Consider the following 27,698-nt stretch of genomic DNA (forward strand, 5'->3'; position numbering starts at 1 on the left):
AGGCCCTTGCAGCAGCTAATATGAAGTGACAAACCGAAGTGCCTGGTTTCAAGGGACTGGGAACATATGGTTTTGGTGGACCAATTGCAGCTGGTTGCTGCTCAAATAATTGCAGGTGCCTCTGGCAGCTGATGCAGTGGCTCCCTCCTTTTGCTGCCCCAGTCTGTCAACTTTTTTTTGATAAAGGCTGCTGCAACTGTTAGTCAAGTAGCCTGTAAAAGCAATGACAGCAGGGAAAAATACACTGAGGGAAAAGAAAGTTTCCATGACACTGTAAAATACAAAAGGAAAATAATATAACTAAAAAGACAGGTCTGAATTTCTGCCCAACAAACTTAAGAGCAAGCAAGGAAAAAAAATATTTCCTGAGATCTGAAAGCACTTAATGGACTTTTTCTGCAGTATTTTTGCATTTCCTAGACCAATAAGGAACCAGTAGCAACTGCAATGGAGAATGTTGGTGCAATGATTTATATTGAGACAAGATGTGGGACTAAAATGGAAGCTGGTATTTGCATACTGCTATCCTCAAACTGACCCATCTTCTTCACTATGCAGGAGCAGCTGGAGAACTATGTCCATTTTGCAGAGGTAAAAGCAAGGCAGGTGTGCTGGGCTCTGTATCCCTGTCCAGTGGAGACAGTTCTTTTTGATCCTGGATTCATGCCCTCTGGGATTAGAAACAACTGTCTGATTTTTTTTTTTTTTTTTTTTTTTTTTTTTGCCTGTAAACTTATTTGTCAAAATCCTGTGCCCTTCCCCTCCCATGACTTCCAGCTTTATTGCACAGGTAGTGCTGTACTTTGAGTAGGGAGTTTTCTTCAGTTGGGTGATAACATGAGCAGCTGGGGTTTGATTGTTTATTTAAATAGAGCTGTTGGTGGTATGAAGCCTGACTTCCTTCTTCAGGTGGATGGTGTCTCGTATTCTCTTCACTTCCTCAAAATGCAATGAGTTTATTGCCTTCATTTGTCTTTGCTGTACACCCATTTCAGAGTACAATTGTTTGCTTGGCTTTCTTTTTGTATTTCCAGAGCTTTTAAACAGGGTACAAACACAAATATGTTCTTCTGGATGTTGTTTATTAGATTTTTTTATCGTGGAAAGTTATTTAATTGCTTAACTGGATGGTGGCTGGGGAGAGAAAGGAGGGAAAGTCAAAGTGGAGGAATGGCTTGTACTGACAATGGCTCAGGATAAGAATGGAAATTCAGATACTTTAAGTCCTAATTTCCCTTACATGGGGAAAGAAAGAAATCCAGTTTCAGAGCCTTTAAAGCAAAAACACAGCAGCCACATCCACTCAAAACGCTCCATTTTGTTGCAGAGTGAGGAAGCTGTTTTACCACCTTTAAAGTAACATCCTTGTGTGTAGAAGATGAGCAATAATGAGGAAGTGGCTTAGTCACAGTAACCATAGGGCACCTCTGCCACATACCTGCTCATACCTTAAAAGAGTAGTGAGATCTGGGCTGCCTGGGAGAGAGAGTTTATTCATGGTCTATAAAAGTTGTCTTAAGTGAGAATCTCTGTGTATATGGCTTATTTGGGGGGGGGAAAAACTTACTTGGTCTGTAAGTACCTCTGCTGGAGAGTTGTCCGTGAGTAGAGACAAAGAAAAAAATAACAACGTAAATGAGAAAAAATTAAAATAACTCATGGAAATAGGAAATGAAGAAATAACGCACCAAAATGTGTAGCCCACTGATGTGGTAAAATCTCCATTATTTACAAAGCTTAGGTCAAGCTGGGAGATTGAGGTGGGTCAGAAGAAGACATTCCTCTTTGGCTGCCTGTCTCTGGAGAAAGAGCCATTGCATGGCTCATGGCATGGCTCTGGGAGGGGTTTCAGAGCACCCTGTCCCTGTCCTGTTACTCTTCAAACTGGGTGTTTGTGCTGCTCTCTCTGGAGTGGGTTTATGGTCCCCACTCTGTGGCTAAGCAGCTCCAGGAGACACCAGGTAGCATCCAAAGCCCACCTCCACCAGCTGGATTCAAAAAGACAACCTGCAGGTGAATTTTTCTAAAATCCAGTTCCAAGTTCTCTGTGCCATGCTGGACATGAGTGCTGGGGTTGTGAAAAGCCTCTGATGACTGGAAACAAACACTTTTAAGAAGACTCTACAGAAGAGTTGTTACTACCATCAATGATTTGGGGTTTGTCCTTTTATACATTTTAGCTTCAGGCACAAAAATCCTAATCGAGCCCATGTTTTCTTAAGTCTTGGTTTCAAAGAGTAGAGGAACAAATGTGATTCTTGATTCTTTTCCCAAAGGTGTAGAATCATCGATTAAATATGTCCTGGAAATAATACTTTGTGCTCAAATCTTGCCTGCTGTAATAAAAATGACTTGAAACCACATCCAGTGACAAAATCCTCCTCTATTTAAGCCATGTCTGAAAGCAGCTGAACTACTGATGGGAAATGTCCTGGAGCTTCCAAATCAGTGGCACTCTGGAGCTGCTGGAATGCACCACGTCCTTACAGACAGTCACTGCTCAAGAAACACATTACAGCTGTCGAGGATATGAAGGAGCAGGCACCTTCGATCAGAGCATCAGGCCAGAGAAGGGCTAAAAACAAAACCCCAGACTGGAGGCATCCCTGAGGCATTTGCCTGCCTGTTCTGTGTCCAGACTTCAGGATCAACCTCTGGTTCCTGCTCATTGTCAGAAACGTCTGAAACAGGAGAACCCTCCTGTGGTCTCTGCTAACGAAGTGGTGTTTATCACGCTCTGGTAATTGCATTTGCTATGGTATTTACAGCATTTCCTATGTTTTGAAATGGAGAAATCTCAGGCTAGCCCAGGGCTCACTGTGTACTTTAATCTGTTTCTAAGCCCACACGTATCTTTAAACATTAACTTACACATTGGCAGTGTCCTAGGGCGGCCTCAACCCTACAGCTATCGAGCTGGGAACACGGCTATTGAAGTGTTAATGTTTGCTCTCAGTATTTATCAGATGAACTATCCTTCCTCTTTTCCAGGTCCTAGGAAATCTCTTTTTCTTTTCTTTTCTTTTCTTTTCTTTTCTTTTTCTTTTTCTTTTTCTTTTTTCCTTCTTTTTTCTTGTTTTTCTTTTTCTTCCTTTTTTTGTTGCCTTTTTGCTTTTTCCTTTTTTTTTCTTTTTCTTTTTCTTTTTTTTCTTTGTTCTTTTTCTCTTTTCTCCCTTTCTTTTGTTTTTTTCCCTCTTTTCTTCAGTTTTGCTTCTTTTTTCGTTTTTCTTTTTCTTTCTTATTCTTTTTCTTTCTTCTTCTTTTTTTCTTCTTTATCCTTCTTCTTCATTTCTTCTGTCGGCTCTGCTTCTTCTTTTTCTCTTCTTTCCCTTTCTTCTTTTCCTTTTTCTTCTTTTCCTTTTCCCTTTTTTCCTTTTCTTTTCCTTCCTTTCTTTGCCGTTTGCCTGGTCCCTACACAGTTGCATTCTGCATCAGTATTCTGACTTTTCTGAAGCAGCACAGGGATTTGGAAATCCTTGCCCAGCACAATATGGGAGTGGAAAGATCTCCGAAAGTTGCACCCAGTGCTGGGTGTAGCCCTGCAAATAACTGATTTCAGATTCTGCTGGCCTTTGGGGCAAAGACAATATATAAATTGCAGGAACAGAAGTAATTTGAGCTCACATTGTGATCTGGCCTTGGTCTTGTATGATTTTATTTGTTCTAAATAAATATGTTCAGTCAAAAAGGGACTGATGTGGTTCCTGGGCCATTTATGCCACAACACCTTGACCATGACCTATAGCTCTGTCTCACTGCCTTTACTGGATATAGCAGTTCCAGCTTAGATTCAGTGGATGAGGAAAAGTCCAGAGCTTGAATCAAGCACTGCAGCATGCCTGGAGTCCTCCTTCTGTATCTGTTGCTGTGTGGAGCAGGTGCTTGAATTTGGCTGGAGCTTATGATGCATTTTGGACTCTTTATCTTCTAGCTTATAAAACCTTTGGATACAATTTGCTGAATTCATGAAGGATGTAGAGTTATTGTGTGGATTTAATCCAATCTCTAAATTGCTTTTAAAGCAATTTCTTGTGTTCTGAAATTTTGAAACTCTGTCCCCCTTTTTCTTAAGCTTGTGGTCAGTCATGGACTGATTTAGGAAACTGTGCAAAATGTGTAAAAGATATTAAAGAAAATAGGAAAAGAAAAGAGAGGACATATATTTATCAGTATTTCTACCAAAAGGGAAACATTGTCTCTGACACAGAAAGCCTTTAAACCTTGCAGAACAATTGGAATAATCTCTCTAATGCAAGTCAACATTATTGGAGCTGTCATGGGGCTGTTTGAATTATTTCAACATTGATTTTAGGGCTTTTGTCTGTTTGAACTTCAAGTATACACTGTAGATATTTTCTATGCATTTTATGAAAAATATTCCAGCTTTGGATTGGCTTCTGGTTGGATGCTTTTAAGTATTAGGTTGAATGGAGTTAAGGAGCTTGTCTACTTCAGTATTGATCTCAAAATTGTGAGGAAAGAGTGAATTTCATTGCATTCAACATTCTAAAGTGCCTCAACCAACAGCAGAGTGGGGTATAGGAGTCCTTTTGTTAGGTGCTTTATTGGCAGAAGTCCTCAAGTGGTGCAAAATTGGCAGTTTTCTGAGGAGGTAAAGTAAAAGACTGTCAGCATTCTGCCCTGTCCCCACCCCAAGACCCACAGTATGCCAAGAGAAACCTAGTCAGGTACCTATGGAAGAGTACAGGAAGAGAGTTCTAGCTGATGCTCTCCCATCCTCCAGTGTTTTCAGGTGAAGAAGTCTCTGTGGTGAAGTAATTTCCATATATTTATTTGTTTCTATATGTTCAGTGACACCCAGTCAGTTTATCTCCCATAAAGCTGCCCAGCCTTCTCTTGAGAATCACAACTTTTTGATTGCCTTTGACCTGTTTCCTACTTTATTATCTGATACTCCCAGCTCTTCTGCTGGAAGATGTTGTCAGTCTCTATTTTCTCCCTTCATAGCATTCATGGTTGTGTAGACCTTTATCCTCAACCCTCTCACAGGAGGAGACTCAAAATTACAGACCAAGCTTTATGTCTGAGCCTCAGAGGAGGTTGTTCCTCCCCTATCCTGGATAGGAATCAGCTACCACTAACACTCTGCAATGCAAGTCCTTGAGAAAAGAGGGAGTAAAGCCCCTTCCCTGGCTGTCTGGGACCTCCCACTGCTATTGCCACAGGGAAATTTCAAAGTTTTGCCTAGACTGTTGGAAGTGCCAACAGGGAAAGCAAATATTTGTGTGTAGGACTTAACCCCAAGAAGATTAAGTGCAGATGAATGTCAGTGGTGCCAGCAACCTGTGAGAGAACGTGAAAACTGAGAAGGATGTAAAAACAGAACATGGGAAAAAAAAAAGAAAATTAAAGAATAAAATGCAAAACAGATTAGAAGCAAGTCAGGAGAAGAAAAATTTCAATGGGGCTTTTTGATTTCTCAGAAAGGGTAGCATGAAGACCAGAAGAAAAGCACTGCAACAGGAACTCATCAGTGTTAGCAGGTTAGGAGGTTCCAGGGGTGAGCAGTATGGAGGGGGTAGAAATGAGGGATGCAGATTGATGGGATGCTACATGGACAGTAGATGCCTTTGGAAATTATCTGGAGGTGATGAATATCTTGCATGGTCTTTAGTTCCTGTTGAGTTCTGGAAGTCAATTGCTAGCTGGGGAAATGGTAATCTGTGGGAAGAGGTTTGGTTTTGTGAAGCTTGGCCCTTGTTCTGTGGGAGGAGAGCTGTACTGTTTGGAAAACATCCACCTTGGGAAAATCATAAATGGTAGGGCTGTCTAGACTAGTGAGGAAGGCGTGAACAAATATCAAGAGTAAAATAGAAAAAGAAGAGAAAAAGGTGTGATTCCTCACCTAGAATTAAATTAAGACGTCAGGAAAAAATAAGAAAGCTTCAAAGGATGCAAACAGAAGATGTTCTTAACTGGCTTTACTCTGAGGTTAACAAGGAGAGGAAATTAGACATGCTCATGGCTGGATTTACATGTTGCTGCTAGAAGTGGGTGGGGAGATGCGGGATAGGAATGTTACAATTAATTATTATAAATCTCTTCGTAGCAACTGTGTGGGCAGCGTGCAGGTGTGTGTGAGGACCTTGGCAGCCTGACAAAAATGTAATTATTGGTTATGGAGGTAGCAGCACTCATTCTTTGGCACTTTGTCAATCAGCAGAGTGGCAATTAGCCATTGCTAGAGGCTACTATGTTCCTCTGAAGAGGAAAATAGAACCTCCTCAAACACCTGGATGTGGTCTGGGTGAGAGCACAGGGGGAAATGTGTCTTACCTGGGAGACTGCAATTACAGCAAGGATTTCCTGACTCAGAAATCAGCCAGAACTATTCTGCCTTAAATATTTTTCTTTTTTGACCTGAAGCTTGAAACTGGCAGCAGTCTGCATCTATATGACCCAACCTAAATACAGTGTTTTTCTGAAGTGAAGTAGATCATTAATCTTTAGTTTGCCAGGGGTCATGATGGATTTTATATCACTGAAAAAGAGGTTGGATCTCTTTTCTAGGAAAGCTATGCACCTGCTGAAGTAATTTGGTGGGCAAAAGGAATGACTTCCAACAATTTTATACAGGAAGTCTGATACAATCTGGTTTAAAGAGAACTGATTCTTGTTGCCCTCATTGCCCCATATTGGACAGCATGTTATTTTCTGGTTTGGCTGACAGAAAATACGGGGTTTGGGACTATACTACATATAATGGAGAATTCAATATTCCTGCCCCAAAGCCCATTCTTAGGGATTTTCCTTTCTGTGGGTCATAGGAAATCATGTACAGCCATGTTTACAAAGAAATCTGAACCACAGGAGTGAATAAGAACCTGCCTTGAGAGTAGGGTCAGAAGTTGTCCAAGGCACCATCTTTCCAGTTTCTACACTAGCTGAGAAGTCTGGGTGAGAAAAAACATTGCGGTATGGAGTCTTTTAAAGTTCCCCATCAAATGCAGTAAAACACAATACCGAGCAGCTATAAAAACAAGGGGAAAACAAAGGCAAATAGATCTCTGACAGAGCAGCGACAGCCAAGAAGAGCTTGTCAGACTGGGTTCCTTCAAAGACATGCACTGAGTCCTTTCACACTCTTAGTGCTGTTTGCTGAAGTATTAAGGAAGTGGGAAGGCATCCAGAAAACTGGTTCAACTCAGCTGACACGGTGAAGTTTGAAAAGGAACAGGAAGGGGATGGAGATCTGCAGCACACTGCTGACCTGCCACCAGCTGGGGACACAGTGATGCATCACGCTGGTCCTGCTGGTGCAGACTGTGCTCAGAGGTGTCCAGCAGCTGTTGAAAGGGATGATGGAATAACATCTTCTCACAGCTGCTACAGGGTTGGGTTTTTTTGGTCCCGATGAAAGAGGGAGACAGATTTTTGGGGTAGCCTTCAGGGAGTTCTTGACCCAGCTGGCTACAGGGAGTGAAAGTGCCCCACAACAGTCTATTGCCCTGGAAGACATGAACAATCTTTAACAGTGAATTGATTGTAATTTATCAGAGCTGAGCAGAGCTGTGTCCTCTTCCTCTGAGCTTCTGCAACCTTTGCAGATGCTGTGTGAGAATTACTTGTGAGCTGTAATGCCTGTATTGGTAAAACTCATTACAGACACACAGGGTGAAGATTGAGGAGTGCTCATTTGTGGTTGCTACAGACGTTCTTTTTCATGGCCATTACTGAAACTTTATTGTAATTTAACCACATTCTTAAGTCCAGGCAACCCACAACTGTAACCACTGTGTCACCACCCAAGACTCAAAACTCAGCTCAGAATCAATGAAGTTATAACTGTATATAAACCCTTCCTGCAATTAACACCAAGGGGTGTTGGCATGAGAAGACACTTACCTATCTTCTCAGGTAATGCAGAATTTATTATAGCACCCCTCCCTTTTCCTCTTCCCTTTTATGTGGTTTTGTATAGCTCCCACAAACTATGAGTTATACGTAGGAAGTAAAGTAATAAATGAGTTTGAAATATGAAGCCATATTCACAATTTTTTGGATGAAAGCAGCTTTGTTAGTTTAGGGTATTGGTCTACTTTGAGAAGTGGTAGAGGAGGAACATTGCTTGTGAGATCTTCTATCACCTGAACTTTGGGGGTTGAGCCCAGTAACTGAATAAAATGGTGTTTAGGTTGAATTATCCCCATAATTTTTGTGTTTCTTTATTATTGTTACATACACATCAATTCTAATTGACTGAAAAGTTTTTTGAATAATTAAGCTCTTTGAAATACCTGGGAATTATTCCCTCAGCAATCAAAGGATGTGGCATGCATTTTTAACAGCCTTCATTAAATTTAAGTATTCAAGTCATTAATGTAAAACATGAGTCTACACCTTCCCAGCAATGACACCACTGACTCCAAAAGGCATGACTAAACTGTTGTGAGCTATTGGACAGATGGCAGCTTCTTTAGCTGCTACCACACTACTTTTGTTCTCCTTTCTGTTGCCATATTCAAATTGCTGCCTGGTCATGTAAGCAAGTCTTGGACTCACAGCCTGGAGTCCATAGCAAAGCATCTTCTCTGGTCTGTCACTCTACAGCCCCAAAAACAAAAGGTCAGCCACATTTCTTGACATTTTTTAGTGGATCTCTACATCTGTGTAACTCAGTCCAGCTCACAGCTGTTCTGGTTGTATCTCAGGAACTCACTTCAGAACTGGAGTGTTTAAACAATTTTAACCTGGCTTTAGGGCATGGACAGTGATTAGCAGAGCTGGGAGGGAATATCCTTGTATCTACTGAGTTCTTTTTGCTGCTAGACATCTGCATTCCTTCCCATGTGACTCTGAAACCAATATGCCTGTCTCTTTGCCTGTATTTCATGTGTGGTATTGTGCAGAGAGCTCATTACAGGCAAGCTCAAGTGTAGCCAACACTTAGTTGCAAGTGCAAACATATCACGAACGTCTGCGTTGCATTAGGATGTTTCCAGAAGGCATTGAAACACAGCCAAGGTGGCTTCACAGGCTCAGTGTTCTCCCAGCACTTGTTGGTTCAACTGTTCTTAAAAAATGTAGGAGTTTGGGAGAGCATGGGTGTCAACACCAGTGAAGATTTGCATTGCATCAAGTGGCAGGAAACAGGCAAGTTGATTTAGAGCTCAGCCAGCCTCCTCTTTGCTTGAGCCTTCTAGAAGGACTTAAGGGAGAGAAACATAGTGAGCTGTGGTAGGAGGTGACTCTGGGGACTCCCTAGCTGCTGTTTCTGAGTTATAATTGATTTTCACAATCCCAGAGATGTACTGCACATCCATCCCCACCTCCTGTCCTCAAATGAGTTGTGAGGGGCCTCCACCAGCCCAGTGAAACACCTCCAGAGCCTGGAGCTGGCCCATCAGGAGGGATGAGAGGCAAATATGAAACCAGTTGCATTGCAGGCATTGCAAAGTTTGTGAGGTCTCCTGTTTGAAGTTTCCCAAGCCAAAGAGCTCAGGCAAAGCACCTGAGGGAGCAAGAGCTGTGTCAATTTGCCAGATGCGTCAAATCAGCGCAATCTCCATCATGACAGGGAATGAGTCTGGTGAGTAGGAGACACATAATTTTGCTTGACAACTGTTGGTTCAGTTCACAGAGAAGTTTTGCTGCACAAATAGATTCCTCCTGGGGGAAATTCAGCCAGACTGCTCCAGATGCCTGTATGGTGTGCACCAGCTCGTAATAGGAACATGAGGGATCCACAGGTGGTCCTTCACAAACCTTCTGAACCCTTTGTCTGTTTGCCCACCCCAAACCACATCTAGAGCTTCAGTCTGCAGACACATTCCTCTTGCTCAAATTGACTTGCTTATGTGGATGCAGCCAACAGCCCAAGCCTTTTTGGGGTGTCTTGCCTGAGACCTTGAGTTTTAGGCACACAGGCCTCACTGTGGGTTTCTGGAACTTTCAGTTACTTGTCTCTTCTTCCTCTCTATTATTTCCTTTAAGCCTGTCCACCTGACACCTGCTCTGGCCATCTTATTGTTCAGACATGGGTCAGCCCATCATGGTCTGGCATGACAAATGTGACAGAAGATGTGGAGAAGTACAGCATTATCCATGGCTTAGTGAGGCATTTCTGTGTCTTTTTGGTAGAAAACATGACCATAATATCTTCCAGTTGACCAGCATTGAACTGAATAATCTCAGGAGATCAGGAGCATCTTTACAGTATCACACCAAGGCATTTGCCCTTAAGTTTCCAAAAGCCTTATGTCTCAAGCAAAACTCAGCTTCACTTTTCCACAGGAAATTGCAACCTCTTCTTCACTCTCAATTTGCATCCAAAGCATTAAAAAACATGGGTTCATCAACATGTTCATGAGTTTTTAGTAAGCTGGGATTCTGCTTTCTGACAGCTCTGTTTAGGCTGACATATGTTCCTGCCCTTCCCTTCTGTGCAGGAATGTGTCTCTTCATTTCCATGAAAACCTCCATGGTGAAGAGTTTCCTTTTATTCCAGCACATATCCTGAATTGCTTCATAAATTCACTGACGATGAGAGCTGGAATTATCTTCAGATTTTATAACTTGGCTAAAAAAAATCTGGCTGCAAGCTAAATCTTGACGCATAAATCTCAGCCAGGAAATAATTTAGTTTCTCTCTTTCCATCAAAACAGCAAACAACTCGGCCCACTCCCAAACAGTTGCAAAGTTCTCAATGGTAAAAGGGTATTTTAGGAAGGCATTAAATAAAGAAATGTTACTAAGTGGCAGAGTCTCTAGGGTGAGCAGAACGTGGAAGGAAAAACATTTGGAATTACGCAATTTCTTAGGATTTTTTTGTTTTTGTTTTTCTTCACTTGAAATGCCTCACAAATATCTGGAGGGAGCAGGATAGATCATCAGTTTGATTGAGTTTCAGTTTCTTGACTGCCACAAGAAGCGTATGTGCTGTATGCCAGTACAGGGATGTACTTAATAACAGGATTAAACAGAGCAAGGTAGAATTGAGAGATCACCTGGATGGGTCTCAGATTAAACAAATTGGTCATCCAGTCTTAGCAGCTGAGTTTGTGTTGCACTTTACATGTACTAACCCTAAACCACATCTGGATGATGAAGGGAGGCCTCAAATACCTGCAGGAAAGGGTCTTTGCCATTCCCTCCAGAGGCTTTGTGCCATGTTCTTGCGGTGCTTCTCCAGATTAGTTTACACTCCTATTAATTTCTGACCTAGGTCACAAGTGAGAATAAAAGTTTTCTTCCATTCCTGTAAAAGCCCCTTGTGTATTCTTCTGCTGGCTTTTCTGCTCGTTTACTGACCCTTAGGTCCAGCATAGTAAGAGGAATGACCATTACCATGTTGTTGCCTAACCACTCATACTCCTTTTGTTGGCGAATGGTGCCTAAGGAATGGTTTGCTTTGTTTTCCATGGCCCAATAAGGGCAGTTGCTACAAGTTGTCTGTTTGATCATACTTGAAACCTTGGTCTTGGGACCATGGACATTGCTTATGTATCTGAGCCGTATCTAAGCCATGTTCACAAAGCCAGGATTTTGCCCTTCTTGGATAATGTGGACTTAAATGCCTTGATCAGTGAACACAGAAAGATAAAATTTTTATATTGCAAACTTGTATTAACTAAATCCCTCAATATTGAAAGTCCAATCAGTCATATAGTCCAGTGATGAGCTATTTGTCCCCGCTCTTTACTGAACAATATGTTTCCAGCTTGCAGGGGAGAAGGCTGCAGTTGTGGGCAACACCTACCAGCACCTAAGGAAAAAAACTGATTTCTGGGCTCATACTCTGAATTTGCACAGAGAAGCACTGTGGCCATTCTGCGTGCAAGTGAAGTATCTGCCCACGAGTCCTGGCTCTGCTATTGCTCCTGTCCCACACACACTACTCTGGCTTTAAATATAGACCTTTCTGGATTAGATTATAATGACTCAAAAACTCTATAAATCACAGATGTTCTGTGATCCTTATTTTTGGAGACAGAGAATTCCAGCACAGGGAAGCTATTTACTGGATCTACTCTCCCCTAACTGGTTATTGCCCTCATTGGACCTCCAATCCCATTCCTCTGATTAGGAAGAGCATTCTATGTGTCCTCTTTGATGAGGTGTGAGGTGCACGTGCTGCTTAATGAGAACAAGCTGTTCAGATAACACAGCTCAGAGTGATAGAGATTTTGTTCTTCCAACATTATCATTGCCAAAAGACAGGGTAAGTGTCCTAATTGTGGGACTAGATTGGAGCCCAGGTCCTGAGTTCCTTGGCGTGGGTTTGCCACCCTTTTTGTTTTGGTTGGGGTTTGTTTGTTTGTTTTTAGTTCTGTGATGTTAAGCAATTTTTGTGGAGTTGTGTGGATGGTGACTGGTGTGGGTATTGTGATTGCTGCTGCAGGAGGGGCATGAGGCAATCCTATAATCTGCTCTTCAAGGCTGTCCATCCCCTGGCCCTTGCTATTGCAAGAGTGATGCAATACAAAGCTGGTGAAAGTACAGATAACTTCTGTGTCAGAGAAATACGGGAAAAGAATAACAAATTCCACAGAAGAATTTTGGACTGATAGAGAAAATTAATTTCATAATCATGTCTAAAGCCCATGCATACACAAACAGTAACACAGACTTACAGGGGGATGCATTTGCTGCCTATCCCTAAGTATTTGGCCAGGAACAATAACAGATTTTACAGGTAAAAAGACATAACAGCAGGATATTATGAGATTTTTCAGACCTCAGTGCAGTTATTCACAAAAGTGCCAAACCCCAAGGTAGTGCATGATTGAACTGTAGCTCAAAGGTCTCACCATGTGCTCACTGTGCAGTGGTGTGGCACTTGCTATGTAATTATCTCTCTCCAGCACAATTATTAACATAGGATTAAACTGTTGAGAGCCACCACTGCAACATTAACCAGCAGTGGGGTGTGCACTCTATAATTTAGATGCTTGCAGGGAAGAGTTCACCACAGGGCATCCTCCAGCCCAGTGAGCATTTTGTGCTGTGTAACTGGGGCTGCAATCCTCCTTCTCCTGAAATCAGGCTGGAAAGAGTGCTTGCTCCAGGCTTATGTGTATGGGGAGGCCTGACTCATGCTTCCCTTATGACCTTATTTTCCACGGGCATTGTAGCCAGCCCTGTGTGAAAAGCTTTTCCCTGTATAAGGCAGTAAGTTGTGCAGCACATGGTGGGAGTTTCTGGTGCTTCTGTGTCTGTATGAAAGCCAGCAAAGCAGCAGGGAGAGATTTTGGCCACTAAATATGACATTGGATTTCAAATATGACCTTGTATTTCCCTGACCCTGTAATTCTGTTGAGAATTGAAATTCTGGCCCAGGAATAGAACCTGATCTGAGGAATTGTACTAGAGTGAAAAACAGCTTTTGTCTCCTATAGAAATAGTCTTTAATGCCCTGAATGCTTTGGGCCATCTGAGCACATGCAAGCAAGAGGGTGGTCCCCTAAATACCCCATCTTCCCACCTTGAAAACTGCCTATTTGCCAAATCCTGCCATCTTCAGAACAGCCTGTTGCCCACTTATCTCATTGAGGGTGGTCTGGGGCCCTTTCAGGATTTACAGCCCAGGCAGCAACTGGAGATGTGGACAGGCTGCTCTGGGCTGCCTGGTGGGACAAGACTATCTGTCAGTAGCAGTGAGGTCCCGTCAGCCAGATGTTAGTGCTTGGAGCTTGTTCAGAGCTGTTGATTAGTCTCTCAGGCATTTGGTCCCTTTCTCAGCGCTGACATTATTCAGAGAGTGCCTGCAGATTGCAGATGTTTGTTTTTCCTTGCCTTTCTCTTTGCTTCTTCAACCTTTTCCAAGGATTTTCCACTTCACCCCGTGGCAACCCGTGGCAGTTCCGTGTTTGAATGAGGGCTGGAGCTGGTCCTCAGCCCCTCTGGCTGGGTCACCTCTCTCGAGGCTGCTGGCTCGGGGCACAGCAAACAGCTCCTTGCTGAGGTCCCCTCTTTGCTCTTGGCTGGCAGAGCAGCTCAGGAGCAGATGGAGATGCCCTTTGTCAAGCCTGAGTGTTTCGCCCAGCCTGACTTCAATGCTGCTGCCGTCATTTCCATGCAGGTTTCACAAATCCCTTACTGCTTGCAGGGAAAAGCTTCATTAGAGCCTCTTGTCCTGCTCCTGCCGTGACAGGGACATCTCCGCCGTGTGCGTAAGCACCGTGTTGGAATTGTTTCCCACTATTCAACTCAGTTTTAGTGCCTGATTCCCTGCTCTAAATTAGTTCCTCTGACTCATCCTCCAAAGGAATTTCTGTCTCTGTAAAGACTGTAGAAAAAGATCAGAAAGCTAGTGTTTCCTACTCAGGACTGAGATTATATATTTTAGCAGGGTAATACAAAGACTACCACAAGGTACCACAAGTCACCAAACGCAGATAAATATAAGTCTGAGTGTGGCCTTTTCACTCTCTGTGCTTTTCTGGATCCAAACAGACTAGAAAATGAAGTGAATGTCTCCAGAAGTTCCTATGGATGCTCAGGAGAGATGTGAACATTCCCGCTCCGCAGCAGCACTGTAGGGCAGCAGGTTGCCCTGGGGCACCTGCAATTTCTCTTTAAAATCCAGAAGCTGTGCACAGCAGCAGGGCATGCTCAGGGCTTCCAGCTGAGCCTTCAGCCAAGGAAATCCTATCTGTTTGTAAAGGCAGCTGAGCTGCAGCAGCTTGTGTGCAGTGTGAAGCCAACACATCCAGAGTGGAGGGATTTATAGGGGAACTTGACTTTTATAGATGTTGCATTAACTTTAAACATTTGCCTTTCTCAGCATGGGTTCTCCCCCTGTGCATACAGATGCCCCTGGGTATGATATATTTTCTGGGGAGGAGACATGGCCTCCAATTACAGTAAATATCCATTTCTTTGCTTTCTTTGAGAGGCAGCATTTAGTGCATTGCAGTCACGGTGTGGCCACTTGCCAATATCCACCCACAGCCTGCTGGGATTTGCTTGGCTTCTCTCTTTCCCCATTTTGACTTATAGGTGACAGAGAAACAAAGGATCCCTTCATATTATACATAAAATTAATTTTATTATATATTTATTGACTCCAGTTCCTCCCTCCTCAGTGACAGGGGATGTGGGCTCTGAGCATTTGCACTCTGAACCTGCTGAGGGGTACAGGGAGGTCTGGCGTGGCTTTACCCCCAGGAGGTCCTGAATTCTTTAAGACCTTAATCAACCTTGTTTCCATGTGTCCCCTGTTCTCCCAGATTCCATGTCTCCCGCCTGTTCTTTTGTACCCCTTACATCCATGTTTAAGTAAAGCTCAGTTTACAGACATCCCTGCAGCACCTGCCACACCAAAACATCAGTCACTTCTGTCAGGACTCCCAGGGAACTCTGCAAGTTGTAATACATTAGACTGAAGTAAATCATACTTAATGTAAAGCCCCCAAACCAGGTATAATGCTGCTTTAAACCAATGTTGTTCTCATGCAAATTAATACTGGTAAAGATAAATATTTTTCTTCACCATCTGATGCTGGTTCTCAGCTTCAGCTGCATCTGGGGATGGTATATTTGGATATACTGTGCTTCCCTCACTGCTACTGTGCTATAAGGTGTATGTCCCCTACACGACAGGACTGCTAAAATAAAGGAGGTTTCTAGAAGCTGTTGTAACACAAGGTAAAGGTCAGTTCATTCAAAAATTTCAATAAATAGGAGCAAATCATAAGATGCTGTGCTGCTCTGATCAGCGGTTTCTCCTTTCCTTGAGTATCCCACCAGTGAGAAGGAAGGACACAATACACTTTGATTTTGGGTCTTGCTGGTTTTATCCCTTCCTTGGTATTTAATTAGTTCTCTGTGTGTATGTGTGGGGGGAATGGTGATCTAATCCTATTGAAATACAAGCCAAGTAAAACAAGTTTAGATGGAGCCATGGTCACACAGCAACTTTCAGTCAGAGAACAATACACTTGGGGTAAGGTATATTAGCAAAGTAGTTTTAGGCATATCAGACCTAATTGGTTTTATTGTGACAATAGTAATACTAGGTGGGAAAAAGCTGAGTTGAAAATTAAAGTGGATAGCAACTTTTGGTAACTTTAGTAGCTGTGGTAATGGAAAGGTTCTGTACATAATGTTGGGGGAAAAAAGCCTCTTACAGAAACTTTTGAAGCCCTGCTGAAACTGCAATCAGGTCTGAGGGAAAAAAAAAAAAAAAAAAAAAAAAAAAAAAAAAAAAAAAAAAAAAAAAAAAAAAAAAGGAAGAGAAGAAGTGACTGGAATTTGGACATTTTCAGCATCCAGGCAGAGCAAAATGCAAAAATCTCTGAAGCAGCCTGTCTTGTAAGGTAGACTTAAACACACATTTGTTTGTTAAAACCGTGGAGAAAAGATTTTGTTTGTCCTTCCTCAAAACATTTTCCTTTAAGCTGAGCTGGGTAGTGCATTTTAACATTCAGGATCATTTACCTATAACTGAGCAGCTCAATCCAGACCTGCACTTTATGCTCCTGACCAGGAACAGGACAGAGATGTACTGGGAATACCCATCAACCATGTGTGGTGTTTATGAGGAACAAAGGCAGGCACTGCATTTTCTTGGGTCGCGTTTCTGCCGTGCAGACAGCAGTGCTGCAGGGCCTGTGAGCTCGGTGTCCTTGCCATGAGCTCTGTACATCTCCTGTAACAGGGGTGGAGAGCCAGGAGTGGTGTCCTGGCTGCTCTCTGCTTTTTACACTCCGGAGCCATGTGCACCCCACGTCCTTATTCCACGGGCCGCCCTGAGAAGTTTTGGCGGACGGGGTCCGAGGAGGGTGATGTGAGTCTCAGTAAAGAGGCTGGCGGAGCTGCCCGGGGGCTGATAAAGCCCTGTGAGGGCTCCAGACCCTGTGCTTCCCCAGCCCCGACCCATCTCGGCAGGTGCACGCCGCTGGGAGCGGGGCTGAGGCTGGGAATGCAGCAGGCACAAGGGATGGGGCAGGGGCCCGAGCACCGAGCTCAGCCGAGGAGCAGGAGCTGGGCTGCTCCTGCTAAACAGCTTAGTTCCCTGCAGCTCCCCTCCCAGTTCAGCACCGCATTCCTGCGGCACCCAGGGCGAGTGGCCCGGAGGAAGGCGTTCACAGCCGCGGGGCGGGAGCGGCGCCCGTGCCCTCAGCGCCGCCCGTGCCCTCGGCGCCGCCCGTGCCCTCGGCGCCGCCCGTGCCCTCAGCGCCGCCCGTGCCCTCAGCGCCGCCCGTGCCCTCAGCGCCGCCCGTGCCCTCAGCGCCGCGGCCCGGCTCCCGTGTGCCGGCCCTGCCCACCGCCCGGCAGCGGAGCGGGGCCTGGCCGTGCCCCCAGCCACCGCGTACCTTCCCGATTCATTTCTCTCTTCCTGCAGACCTTCTGTCTCCCACTGCCTGCGCAGGGAATTTAGGGATTTACTGTCAGGACTGACTTATCTGCTCACTTGGCACGAGTGAGGTGCCTGTGGTAGGCAGTCTGGCTCATACCCTACACCTTTTTTTTCCCTCCTTGTCTTGATTCGTGTGGTTTCTATACTCACTAAACTATTGACTTTTTTCCTTCACAAGAATAGGGAATAAGGTGTTGATCCCTTCCTGGGCGCTGGCAATGACTGTGTGGACATATTCCCATCCCCATTTCCAGTCCTGGCAGAGGTGATTTGGTGTGACTGTCACTTGGTATCTTTGTTTCCATCCTCTCAGCAGCATCTCAGGCCTCAGGGCTCCAGGTGCCAGGGGAAAGCAATGCCTCAGGACAAGCTCTAGGTGTGGTTTTGGGGCCAGGGACCTCCCTTCAGGTACCTCTAAGGCTGAGGCTCTTTTCACCAGTTCTCAAGCGCCCCGTAATGACCCTGCATCCTGTAAAACCACCCCCAGCCAGAGCAGGGGTGTAAGGGCTGTGAGTTCGAATGCAAAGTGTGGGCTTTTGAAATGGATGCCAGCAACACCCACTGCAGATAAGAGCCACCAGCAGTTCAGATACCTTCACACCAAGGAGTGGTTTGATGCAGCTCAGAACAAAGCTATTTTTAAACATGGATTTGGGTCTATTTCCAGGGCAAGTTTTTCCAAACTCCAAGAAAATTATCTTTATCCTGCCCTTGCAACCTGCCCTGAGAAGTCAATGCCATTCAGATGCCATTTGATGGGACTCAAGGTGAGATCCATCCCAGTCTGAGATAGTTATCTACGCAGGAGTCTCCAAAGGTGGTCCACTGAAGGGAGGTGTCTAAGGTAGACAAGATATCTCCTCTAGGATATGCCCATTCCTCTCTGATGACTGTTGGGAAAGATGACTTCCCTTGACTAGCTGCATCTAAGGAACATAAAGAGAAAATCAGCTTTTAGTGGGGAGTGAAATGAGAAAGAAAAACAGTGCTGAGACACCTTGGGGTGGGTGTAGCCTAGCAGAGGCTTCCTGTAGGCAGTGCTTCTTACCCCAAAGAAATCCCCATCTCTAATATTTTGAATTAACTGGAGAGTTGTGCTACAAACATTACATTTCCTGTGGCAAATGCTGACCCAGCATTCAGCAAGGTAACAACAGCCACAACAATTTCTTTCTCCATCCAGGTCCTATGCATTTTGCTGATCCGTATGAGGTCCTAGGGTGAAATCCCAGCTCATCTCCATTAATGCCAATGCTTGGGACCTCAATTCTGTAGCCCTAAAGTGCTGTTCTTGCAGCAGGCAAAGGTGGTTTAACTCAGCACTTCCATACCCCCACCGCTTCACCCAACACGATGCTTTAACAGCGCTGACAGGGACTTTTCCACACTTCAGCACAAGTGTTAGTCTTGGCTGGAAAATCCCAGTAACTGGAGGTTAAGTCACTCAATCCCAAACCCAATATTCCCCTCTGCCAGACCTCTCCCACTATTCTTTGATTCCTTGTCTTTCTTTCCATGCAACACACTCGCTCCCACAGGAAAGACTTTTAGGTAGTGGGACTCCAGTGTTTTTCAGCAGTGTTGCCATAAGGAGCATGCATGAGACAGCTGGGACTCAACACCTCTCCCTTGGGTAGGTGAAGGGTAAGACTTGGTGCCACTGCTGGGTTTTGAGTGACTTGAGCTCTGTAACATTAACTTCAACCACTTATGGACATTCTGTGGTGGATGAATGCTACCATCACACCCTTACCCATGGCACCTTTATCCACTGCGCCACTCAAATCAAGATTGTAGAAGGCAAGTGTGTGTCTGTCAGTAAGAAAATTGTATATATATATATATCAGTTCAGGGTGTTTGGGAAGGGGTTTGCATGCCTATAATGTGATGCTCCAAAATCAGTTTGTTAGGTTAATGATTGAACTGGATGATCAGAATCACTCAATGATTCTGTGATTCTATTATACTTATTACAGTGCTGATTTCTTTGGCAGACTTTGTAAATCTCCTAGATATGGTGAAACTTTGAACTCTGTATATTTGTGATACGGTCTCTTAGACAAATACTCAAATATATTTAATACGCAGTTTCACAGCTGTAGACTCTGGACAGAACCCGTATGGGTCTTGTGCCACCTTTCTCATCACATCTCCTGGTATTGCTTTGAACTTGAGTGTACCACTGCTGAGGATGCCTTCCTAATGAAACTGTGGAACAAATAGATGTGCAGACAGATCTTCAGACCAAACAAGCCTTGTGAAATATGAGTCATTAAGGAATTCAAATTTTGAAGGGAATTTGGAAAATTACCTATAAGGTTTGCCTAAGGAGCCATTTCCTGGTCCGTCTCTTCATTTCCCAAGCATGCAAGTAGCAAGTTGGACTGGCTAACCTCTCACCAGCTTGTTCAGCAGCTGGGTTGGTTATCCAAGCTGTGCTGAGCTCACAGCTGTCACAGTTACACAGTTCTCAGCACCAGTTTAAGGATACCTTGATTGCAGCCAGGTGAATCACAGCCCCAGCAGTAACAGCAAGGGCAGGACAGTACTCACACCTAAACACAATCATCCCCATCATTCCCACTGCAGACTCCTCTGAAAAATGCTGTTTGTAACCAGCCAGTGAGAACGAGAGGATTCCACCTTGTTATTTTTCCCTGTGTAGAAGGAACAAAGTGTTTATTTTGCAGCTGATAGACTTGCAGTTGCAGGCAGGCATCCAGTTATCAAGCTGGGTTCTTCGTATCACCTACCCTGCTAGCAAACAAAGCTGTACATGTCAGATAGTGAACTGTGCTGTTCCCGTGATGTTCTTGGATATCTCCAGATAATTTAAACTCTAAACTGTGTATTTCAGACTGGAGAGTGAGGACTGCAGAAAAACAGTATAAGCAAATGAGCTGGTTAGATTTAGATGGTGTTAGAGAAGTTTCTGAGTGGCTCTGTAGAGCAGGTCTACCTCTGCTGACAAAGGACCAATCTCAAAATGTTTGGGAGTGTCTTTGGGATGAGGATAATACTATCCCTGATGTCTGCTATTCCCCCTCACCCAGCCCAGACAGATGAATTGCAGTTGGGTTCATACAACCTCCCACTTCAGCTATATGAAGTTTTTGTTCCTCTGCACTGGACTCTGGCATAGACCATGCCTATCACTGCATCCATGGAAAATGCAGGAAATCCCTTATGAAGTAGAGTTTCCACCTCATGTCTTCCCAACAAACATATTTCCCTAACTCAGTGTCCTCCTTTATGGGGATTTAAATTCAAAAAGTGTTCTGCTTGAGGTTTTGCAAGGGTTTGGCAAACACAAAAGCCAAGATGTGCTGGCTGTTTTCAAAGAGCTCTTGGGCTAAACTGTGATCAAAACCAAACTCTCTCTTTGTCAACACAACTTCTGGCCCTCTATCTGTGAGCTCCCCATCTCACTAGCGTGCATTTATAAAAGAGCCCTAGTGAGAGAACACTTGGGGCAAGAATTTGCCATATAGAAAAACCCCACAGAGCTTTTCACAAGGAACAAGAGCTTCCAAGAGAGTGAAAGCAGTTGCTGTGTTTGTGTTGACTGGCCGTGGTTTCCCACTGCTGGGGGTTTCCAAAGCAAATGAAATGTTATTCATCAAGGCAGGCTCCCTCCCCAAATTTCAGCTGTTGAAAATACTACAAAGTAAGATGGAAAGAAACATGTAATCCTTCATCATCACAGTCAGGATTTACTTGTTTATTTAGATTCCCTGTCTGTTCCAAATGTTCTGCCAGAGAAAGCCCGTCCAGACTCCAGGAGTGCTTGACACACATAGAAAAATTTCTAGACTTATTTAGTAGATAAATCCAGCAGAATACACTGCCTGTCCTCACAGTGCAGCAGCAACATGAAAGTCCAACATGCACAATAAAATATCTCAGGATGTTTTTTGTAGGGGGAAAAAAAAGCAGGAGGCACCTGAGGAGAAATTGATTTTGATGTGGATCTTCTAAATCAGAAACTTTTTGGTGGAGCTCTCCTTGAGCTCCAGGCACCTCCTCTTTTTCTGCCTGGGAAATGTGTTCCAGGTAGGAAAAAAAAAAATGGAACCTGGTGTCTTTGTGGTCAGTAAAAGGAGAAGGTTTTGTTCAGAGGGTGATTCCTCCCTCTGCCCTAGGTGCAAATCAGCCACTGGAAGGGTGTGTCTCCCTGCAGACATTACAGGGGAGATGCAAAGAGAAGAGCCCAGACTTGAGTCTCACTTTTAGCTGCTTAAGAGGAGGCAGCTGAATCCCATCTCAACAGAGGTGGTGTGTTGGGAAATTAACTCCTTTGCACTGAAACTACTCAGCAGCCCTTGGTGCTGGTGTTTGTCATTCCACTGCTGTTGCTGCACCTGCAAACAGGAAACAAGTGAGACCATAAATGTACCCATGAGATAACAGAGATCCTAGGATGAGGTAGTAGAAGATGAACACTTGTCTAACAAACATTTTGCAATTGTACCATCACCCAGTGGATTTGAAAATTACCTGTGAGCTGTTCTTCTAGTGATGCCTTGGGGACAGCACCTTTGATACTGCCTCTCTTGTTTATTTCTTATCTAAGAGCCACTGGCATGAGTGAATGTCAGGAACTTGATGTCCCTTCTGGGGGCAATATTGCAGTAAGTTGTACAGGGTAGAATGAGAGAGGCAGTTTTCAGGCAATGACCCCCTAAATAAGAACTTCTGTTAAAGTTATGGGATCGTGGATGCTCCTAGGACAGCTGAGATCTTACCCTCTAGGGTTTTGTCTTAAATAAGCCAATATAATGAGGTGTTTAAGACACCTCTGTTCTTGGAAAGGCAAAATAACCAGTTCTGTGTTTGGCAGGTGCTGTCCTTATTTCACATGTTGACATAAAGAGCAAAGGGACAGGCTCTTGTCAGAGTCTGGGGTTTCTGAAGCACTGCTAAGCTGAATCAAAGCTAGAGTTTTCCAAAAGTGACACCCCTTGACCCAAACTCCAGTTTAATACCAGAATTAGCACAGCCTTTTTCCAGAAACTCAATGTAGCCTCAGTGTACTGGACAGGTCTGACAAAACAGTTCATAAAAGTAATTTTGAATCACTAGTATAATTAAGATCTACATTTTTGGGTCCTAACTAAATCCGTAAGTGAAAGAGAGGATTTTACTTAAAAAGATATAAAAAACAAAGCAGAAGTTCCCCCAAAAAAGCATTCTGCTTTTGAAAAGTTGTGAGGTGTTTTCTGCAATGCCTGAATTAACCCTTGTTATGGTAACTTTTTGTGTGAAGCTCACCTGCTGCTGTCCCCACAGCTCATGTGCTCCTCTGTGCAGAAGGCCCTGTTTGAGGAGGAGGACAGGGTGAAGAAGCTGCAGCAGAAAGTGGCGACGCTGGAGAAGCGCAACAAGCAGCTGCGAGATCGAGTGAAGAAAGTCAAGAGGTCTCTCCGACAAGCCAGGAAAAACTCCAGGCACATGGAGCTGGTGAACCGAAAGCTCAGTGAGAAACTTTCCTCTGCAGGTGGCCAAATCCCCTACATTAACTCTTTGAAGCAGGAGAACTCCCACAGTACCTACATTAAAGTATAATGCAAGGGTAAGTGCTCAGGCCAACGGTAGTGGCGAATTTTGTCTGCATTAGATCAGGGTCTGGCCCTCACACCTTGTCTACACTGTGCTTCAAACCTTGCATGGAAAGTGAATCTGAATTTGCTTTAGACACAGTGCCAGTTTAAACAGGAACGCCAGCTGGATTTGGCACAGCCCAAAGCCATGTCCTCACTGTTCTCAGTGGACAAAGGGCCAGACAGTCATCTGTGCTTCTCCTCCCTCACCCACTCCACCTCCACCACCTCCAGGTTGTCTCTGATGGAAGTGCCAGCCCAGCCCTCTGGGCCTATGCAGGCACTTGACACAGGAGCTCTTCTTGCCAGTTTGCCTCCTCCTCACGGGCTGGGCAAGTGTGGCTTGGGATCTAGAGGTGGATGTGGTGGGAAGGATGAAGGCATGAAAACCCTTCACTCTCTTATCTCCCCCAGGCTCTCAGCCTTGCTTGAGCTTGACTGAAGTCTACATCCAGTGTCTGGGCATAGGCTGTGTCCAAGACTCAGACAGTTTTGTGCCTCTCTTCAGCACGAAATACAGATGTGCCCAAATTTTCTTAAGACTGTTCCTATATATTCTTAAATATTCTAAATCAAATATATAACAACTTTTATTTTTCCAAGAAGTGTCTCCCTCAGGTGCCTTTATCATTAGTCAGCCAACTGGGTTGGAAACCACATCATTTGGAACTAGGTCTAAGACCTAATCCTGTAGTCAGGAGTGGACTCAGCCTATGAGTGGGTGTTGGGTCAGGCCCAGCAGGCAATTTCAGATCCCATTCTCAAGAAGGTTTAAGTTACAGAGTAGACAAAGCTTCAAGTTTTGTAGTCACTGTTTGAGGTATAATGGAGGTTGCTGGGCAGCCTCACTTAGTTACACTTAAAACCTGTAGAGACCACATCAGTATCAACAGGGCATTAAAAATTTAGGTAGTTTATATATGTATATATTTTAAAATCCTATAGAAAATATTTTTATTACACATTTGATATAGTCTAATTTCTTAAAATATGAAGTAAAAGCTGTTTCTTCATTATCTCACAAAAAAGAAAAGTCCATCATATCCTTTATTAGGCATTTACAAACTGACTTCTGCTCAAATAGTGTGGGTTTAAGCATCAGTATCCATGGCTGATAATGTTAATGCTTGAAACTATACCTAAACTTGGAAAAGCCCATATCAGCTTTCAAATGTTAGCTCCAGTCCAAGCAGAACAATGAAACTGACTCATTACCTTCCAGTTTTGCTCCTTTTGGAAATACTTTTTTTCCTCCTCTTGAAATAATATTGGCATTTCTTAAGATTCTGACTCCTTCACAAGCTCCACTGGTTTCAAAGGCTCCACCTCCCACACCACCACAATTTGAATTGTTTTCTGCTGGAGTCAGCAATGCTTTTTTCCTGAGAATTGCTACAGAACTTAGGCTTCCCTAGAAGCCATTCACAGTTTTTTAACTTCAAAATTCATATAAAAGTAACTACTTTTTATTGTTTTATTTTCTGGTTTCTAAACTACTGTTTAAATAAATGAACTTGTTTTCCTGAGATAGGTATTAAAAGCTTGTGTTTTAATTTTTATTAAGAAAAGTATTCCCTCTGGTATTCATTCATGTTTTCATGTTTTATAAGTGTTTGTATAAAGATGAGAAAGTATAACTAATATAGTCACACCTTTCCTATTCATACAGATTTTCCAAACACAGTGTTGAATATCTTTTTCTTTTCATTGATATTTTTGCTGCTTGATGAAAAAAGTGGAATTTTCTTCCTGTTTCCCCCTTTGTCTTCCTCAAAAAAAAAAAAAAAAAAAAAAAAAAGGTAAAACATTTTGTTCTCCTTGTAACTTGTGAGAATTTTGTTTATCCTGCAAAGAAAATGAAAAAACCCTCTCCAAATGCAAAGTCCAAATGCAATCCAAAATGCTTTCACTGGGTACAAAGCCCAAAAAAGTTGTTTCCTTGTGAGATTTTTCCTTTTACAGAGATAAAGACTAGCAGTCAGATCAGGTCACAAGTTAACCCTCTCTACAATTTACAGGGGATGTCAAACCTAAATAAAAATGCCATTAAAGTGTCAGCATTGATTGCCTGTCCCTGCTGGTGACAGTATCCAGAGAGTGACCAGGGAGGCTGCACATGCAGGAAACACAAGTGAAATGAGGAATTTGGGTTATGTCTACCCGGGCTGGTACACATCACATGGGGCCTGCTTGACACATGCTATAATTTTTAGACCCACTCCATAGCAATTTCAGGGACCAGCTCATCTGGAGAACTGCAAAAAGGGCAAAATTTCATGTCATTTCCAAGAGTAATGGGAAAGGCATGATTGAGTAAGTTCCTCTTGAAAAGCTAAAAGAGAAGGACTAAGATGCAGAAATGAAGAGGAGGTTTGCATAGCTGGATGGGTTGGCAAGAGATGGTGTAGATACCCAAAAAACGTCCTGGTAAAAACCAGAAAGACAAAAGAGAAATCCCCATTTGGTTAGAAACAACACCAAATGTGTCAGCCCCCCCTGAGAAGTTCAAAGATTCTTTACAAATTAGTAACATCTGCTTTTGAAAAACATATCAGGAGCTTGAAGGCTGCCAGAACATCTGCAGGACCAATGCTAGGGGTTTTCAGAGCAGCTGAACACAACTGGAGACAAGGATGGGATTTTTCGCATCTTTGAATACTGTCAGGATGTTTTTGTGGACAAATAAATTTTTCCTGATGGATACAGAGGATGACAAGAAGAAGTGAAAGAGTAAAATTAATAGTAACAGATCAGAGTAATTGTAAGGAAGAAGAAGAAGAAGAAGAAGAAGAAGAAGAAGAAGAAGAAGAAGAAGAAGAAGAAGAAGAAGAAGAAGAAGAAGAAGAAGAAGAAGAAGAAGAAGAAGAAGAAGAAGAAGAAGAGAGAGGAGAGGAGAGGAGAGGAGAGGAGAGGAGAGGAGAGGAGAGGAGAGGAGAGGAGAGGAGAGGAGAGGAGAGGAGAGGAGAGGAGAGGAGAGGAGAGGAGAGGAGAGGAGAGGAGAGGAGAGGAGAGGAGAGGAGAGGAGAGGAGAGGAGAGGAGAGGAGAGGAGAGGAGAGGAGAGGAGAGGAGAGGAGAGGAGAGGAGAGGAGAGGAGAGGAGGAGAGGAGAGGAGAGGAGAGGAGAGGAGAGGAGAAGAGAAGAGAAGAGAAGAGAAGAGAAGAGAAGAGAAGAGGAAGAGAAGAGAAGAGAAGAGAAGAGAAGAAGAGAAGAGAAGAGGAAGAGAAGAGAAGAGAAGAGAAGAGAAGAGAAGAGAAGAGAAGAGAAGAGAAGAGAAGAGAAGAGAAGAGAAGAGAAGAGAAGAGAAGAGAAAAGAGAAGAGAAACAGGAGAGGGGAATTTGCTCTCTTGGGGATTGTCCTCTTTTAGCCATTAACACATTCCTCTTGTACTATTTCTGTCACAACTTTTGCAGGACTTGTGTGTCTCACCAGGGTGTAAGTGGATAATTGAGATGGCGATCTGCACCCAAAAACACCTTGAGTTTTCAGACTTTATAATGGAATTTTCTGGGCTTTTTGAAAATGGATGTTCACAGAACAAAGTGCAAAAATAAACTATTCTCCTAAATCCCAATATCATCCTGATTTAAAAACCCCACATGAATAACTGGGGAAGAACCACAAAGTGAGGGAGGATTTATGGGGAGTAGACACTGTTAACAGCTTTCTTTGCTCCTCAATACTAAACCCATTAAGAAAAAAGATTACTTCCTTATGTTTGAATAATAATTTAGGGAAATAGCCATGTTATTCTGTTTGGGTTTTGGCAGAAGGGGGTTTTGGAACCGAAGAGCACATCATTGTTTCAGAGTTCTATCAGTAAAACCCATTTCTAATACAAAAAACCTCTTGCCAAACTAGGTAATCTCCCATTAATGAAGCAAAGAAGCCCAAATTAATTTCTGAAAGTAGGAGAAAAAATATAGAGGCAAAATTGTAGAAAGCAGATAAAACTGAAAACATATGTCATCCCTTCTTCTAACAAATCCAAGCAATTGCAAGGAAATTTCATTTTCCTCCCTATTTAATCCAAATTATTTTCATTTAATCACAGAAATGCACCCATTTCCCTCCAAACCAGCCTGCTTTGCGTGTGAAACATCGTTTCCAGCATGTGCTTGGGTTCAGGCATGTTCCTAATCCCCTAAAACAAACACAGTGAGCAGGACAGCACGTCCCAGCACATGTGGCACTGCTGGGACGACTCTATGGCTGTGCAGGAAACCAGGCCAGGCCATCCCAACAGGGATGTCTGGGAAGGCAGGCACAGCTGGGATTTAGTGGGGCAGGAGCAACACTGTCTTTGTGAGGAGTCATGTTTTGGGGCATCAGGATGTGGCGCAGATGATGTGAGCTGGGTGAGAGTTGAGAGTGGATTTGCTGGAGGGTATCTGTACTGTGGGAGCTGGGCAGGCTGGTTCCATGGGCTGAGGCCAATTGCATGAGATTAAATAAAGAGAAAACCTGCACTTCAATCACAGCAATCCCATGCAGCACCACGGGCTGGGGCAAGAGCAGCTGGAAAGATTTCCAGTGGAAAAAGTCCTGGGAATGCTGGTCAACAGTGACTGAACATGAGCCAGAGAGTGCCCAGGTGGGCAAAAAGGCCAATGGCACCTGACTTATACCAGCAGTAATGTGGCCAGCAGGATCAGGGCAGTGATTTTGCCCTTGGTGAGGCCACACCTTGAACCCTGGATTCAGTTTTGGGCCTCTCAATCACAGAAAAACCTTGAGGTGCTGGAGCATGTCTAGAGAAAAGAATGGAGCTGGG

General features: G+C 43.7%; 1 protein-coding gene across 1 annotated transcript in view; it reads left to right on the plus strand.

Annotated features, from left to right (window-relative positions):
• CCDC3 (coiled-coil domain containing 3) overlaps positions 1-23,531 on the plus strand; it is a 34,112-nt gene extending 10,581 nt beyond the window's left edge. Inside the window, exon 3 of the mRNA XM_066318811.1 lies at positions 22,615-23,531. Within this exon, the coding sequence (XP_066174908.1) occupies positions 22,615-22,890 (276 nt within the window). The 3' untranslated portion in view covers positions 22,891-23,531. The remainder of the gene's footprint in view (positions 1-22,614) is intronic.
• Positions 23,532-27,698: the final 4,167 nt, after the last annotated feature.

This window comes from Sylvia atricapilla, chromosome 5 (genome assembly GCF_009819655.1).
Source record: "Sylvia atricapilla isolate bSylAtr1 chromosome 5, bSylAtr1.pri, whole genome shotgun sequence".
Lineage (NCBI taxonomy): Eukaryota > Metazoa > Chordata > Aves > Passeriformes > Sylviidae > Sylvia > Sylvia atricapilla.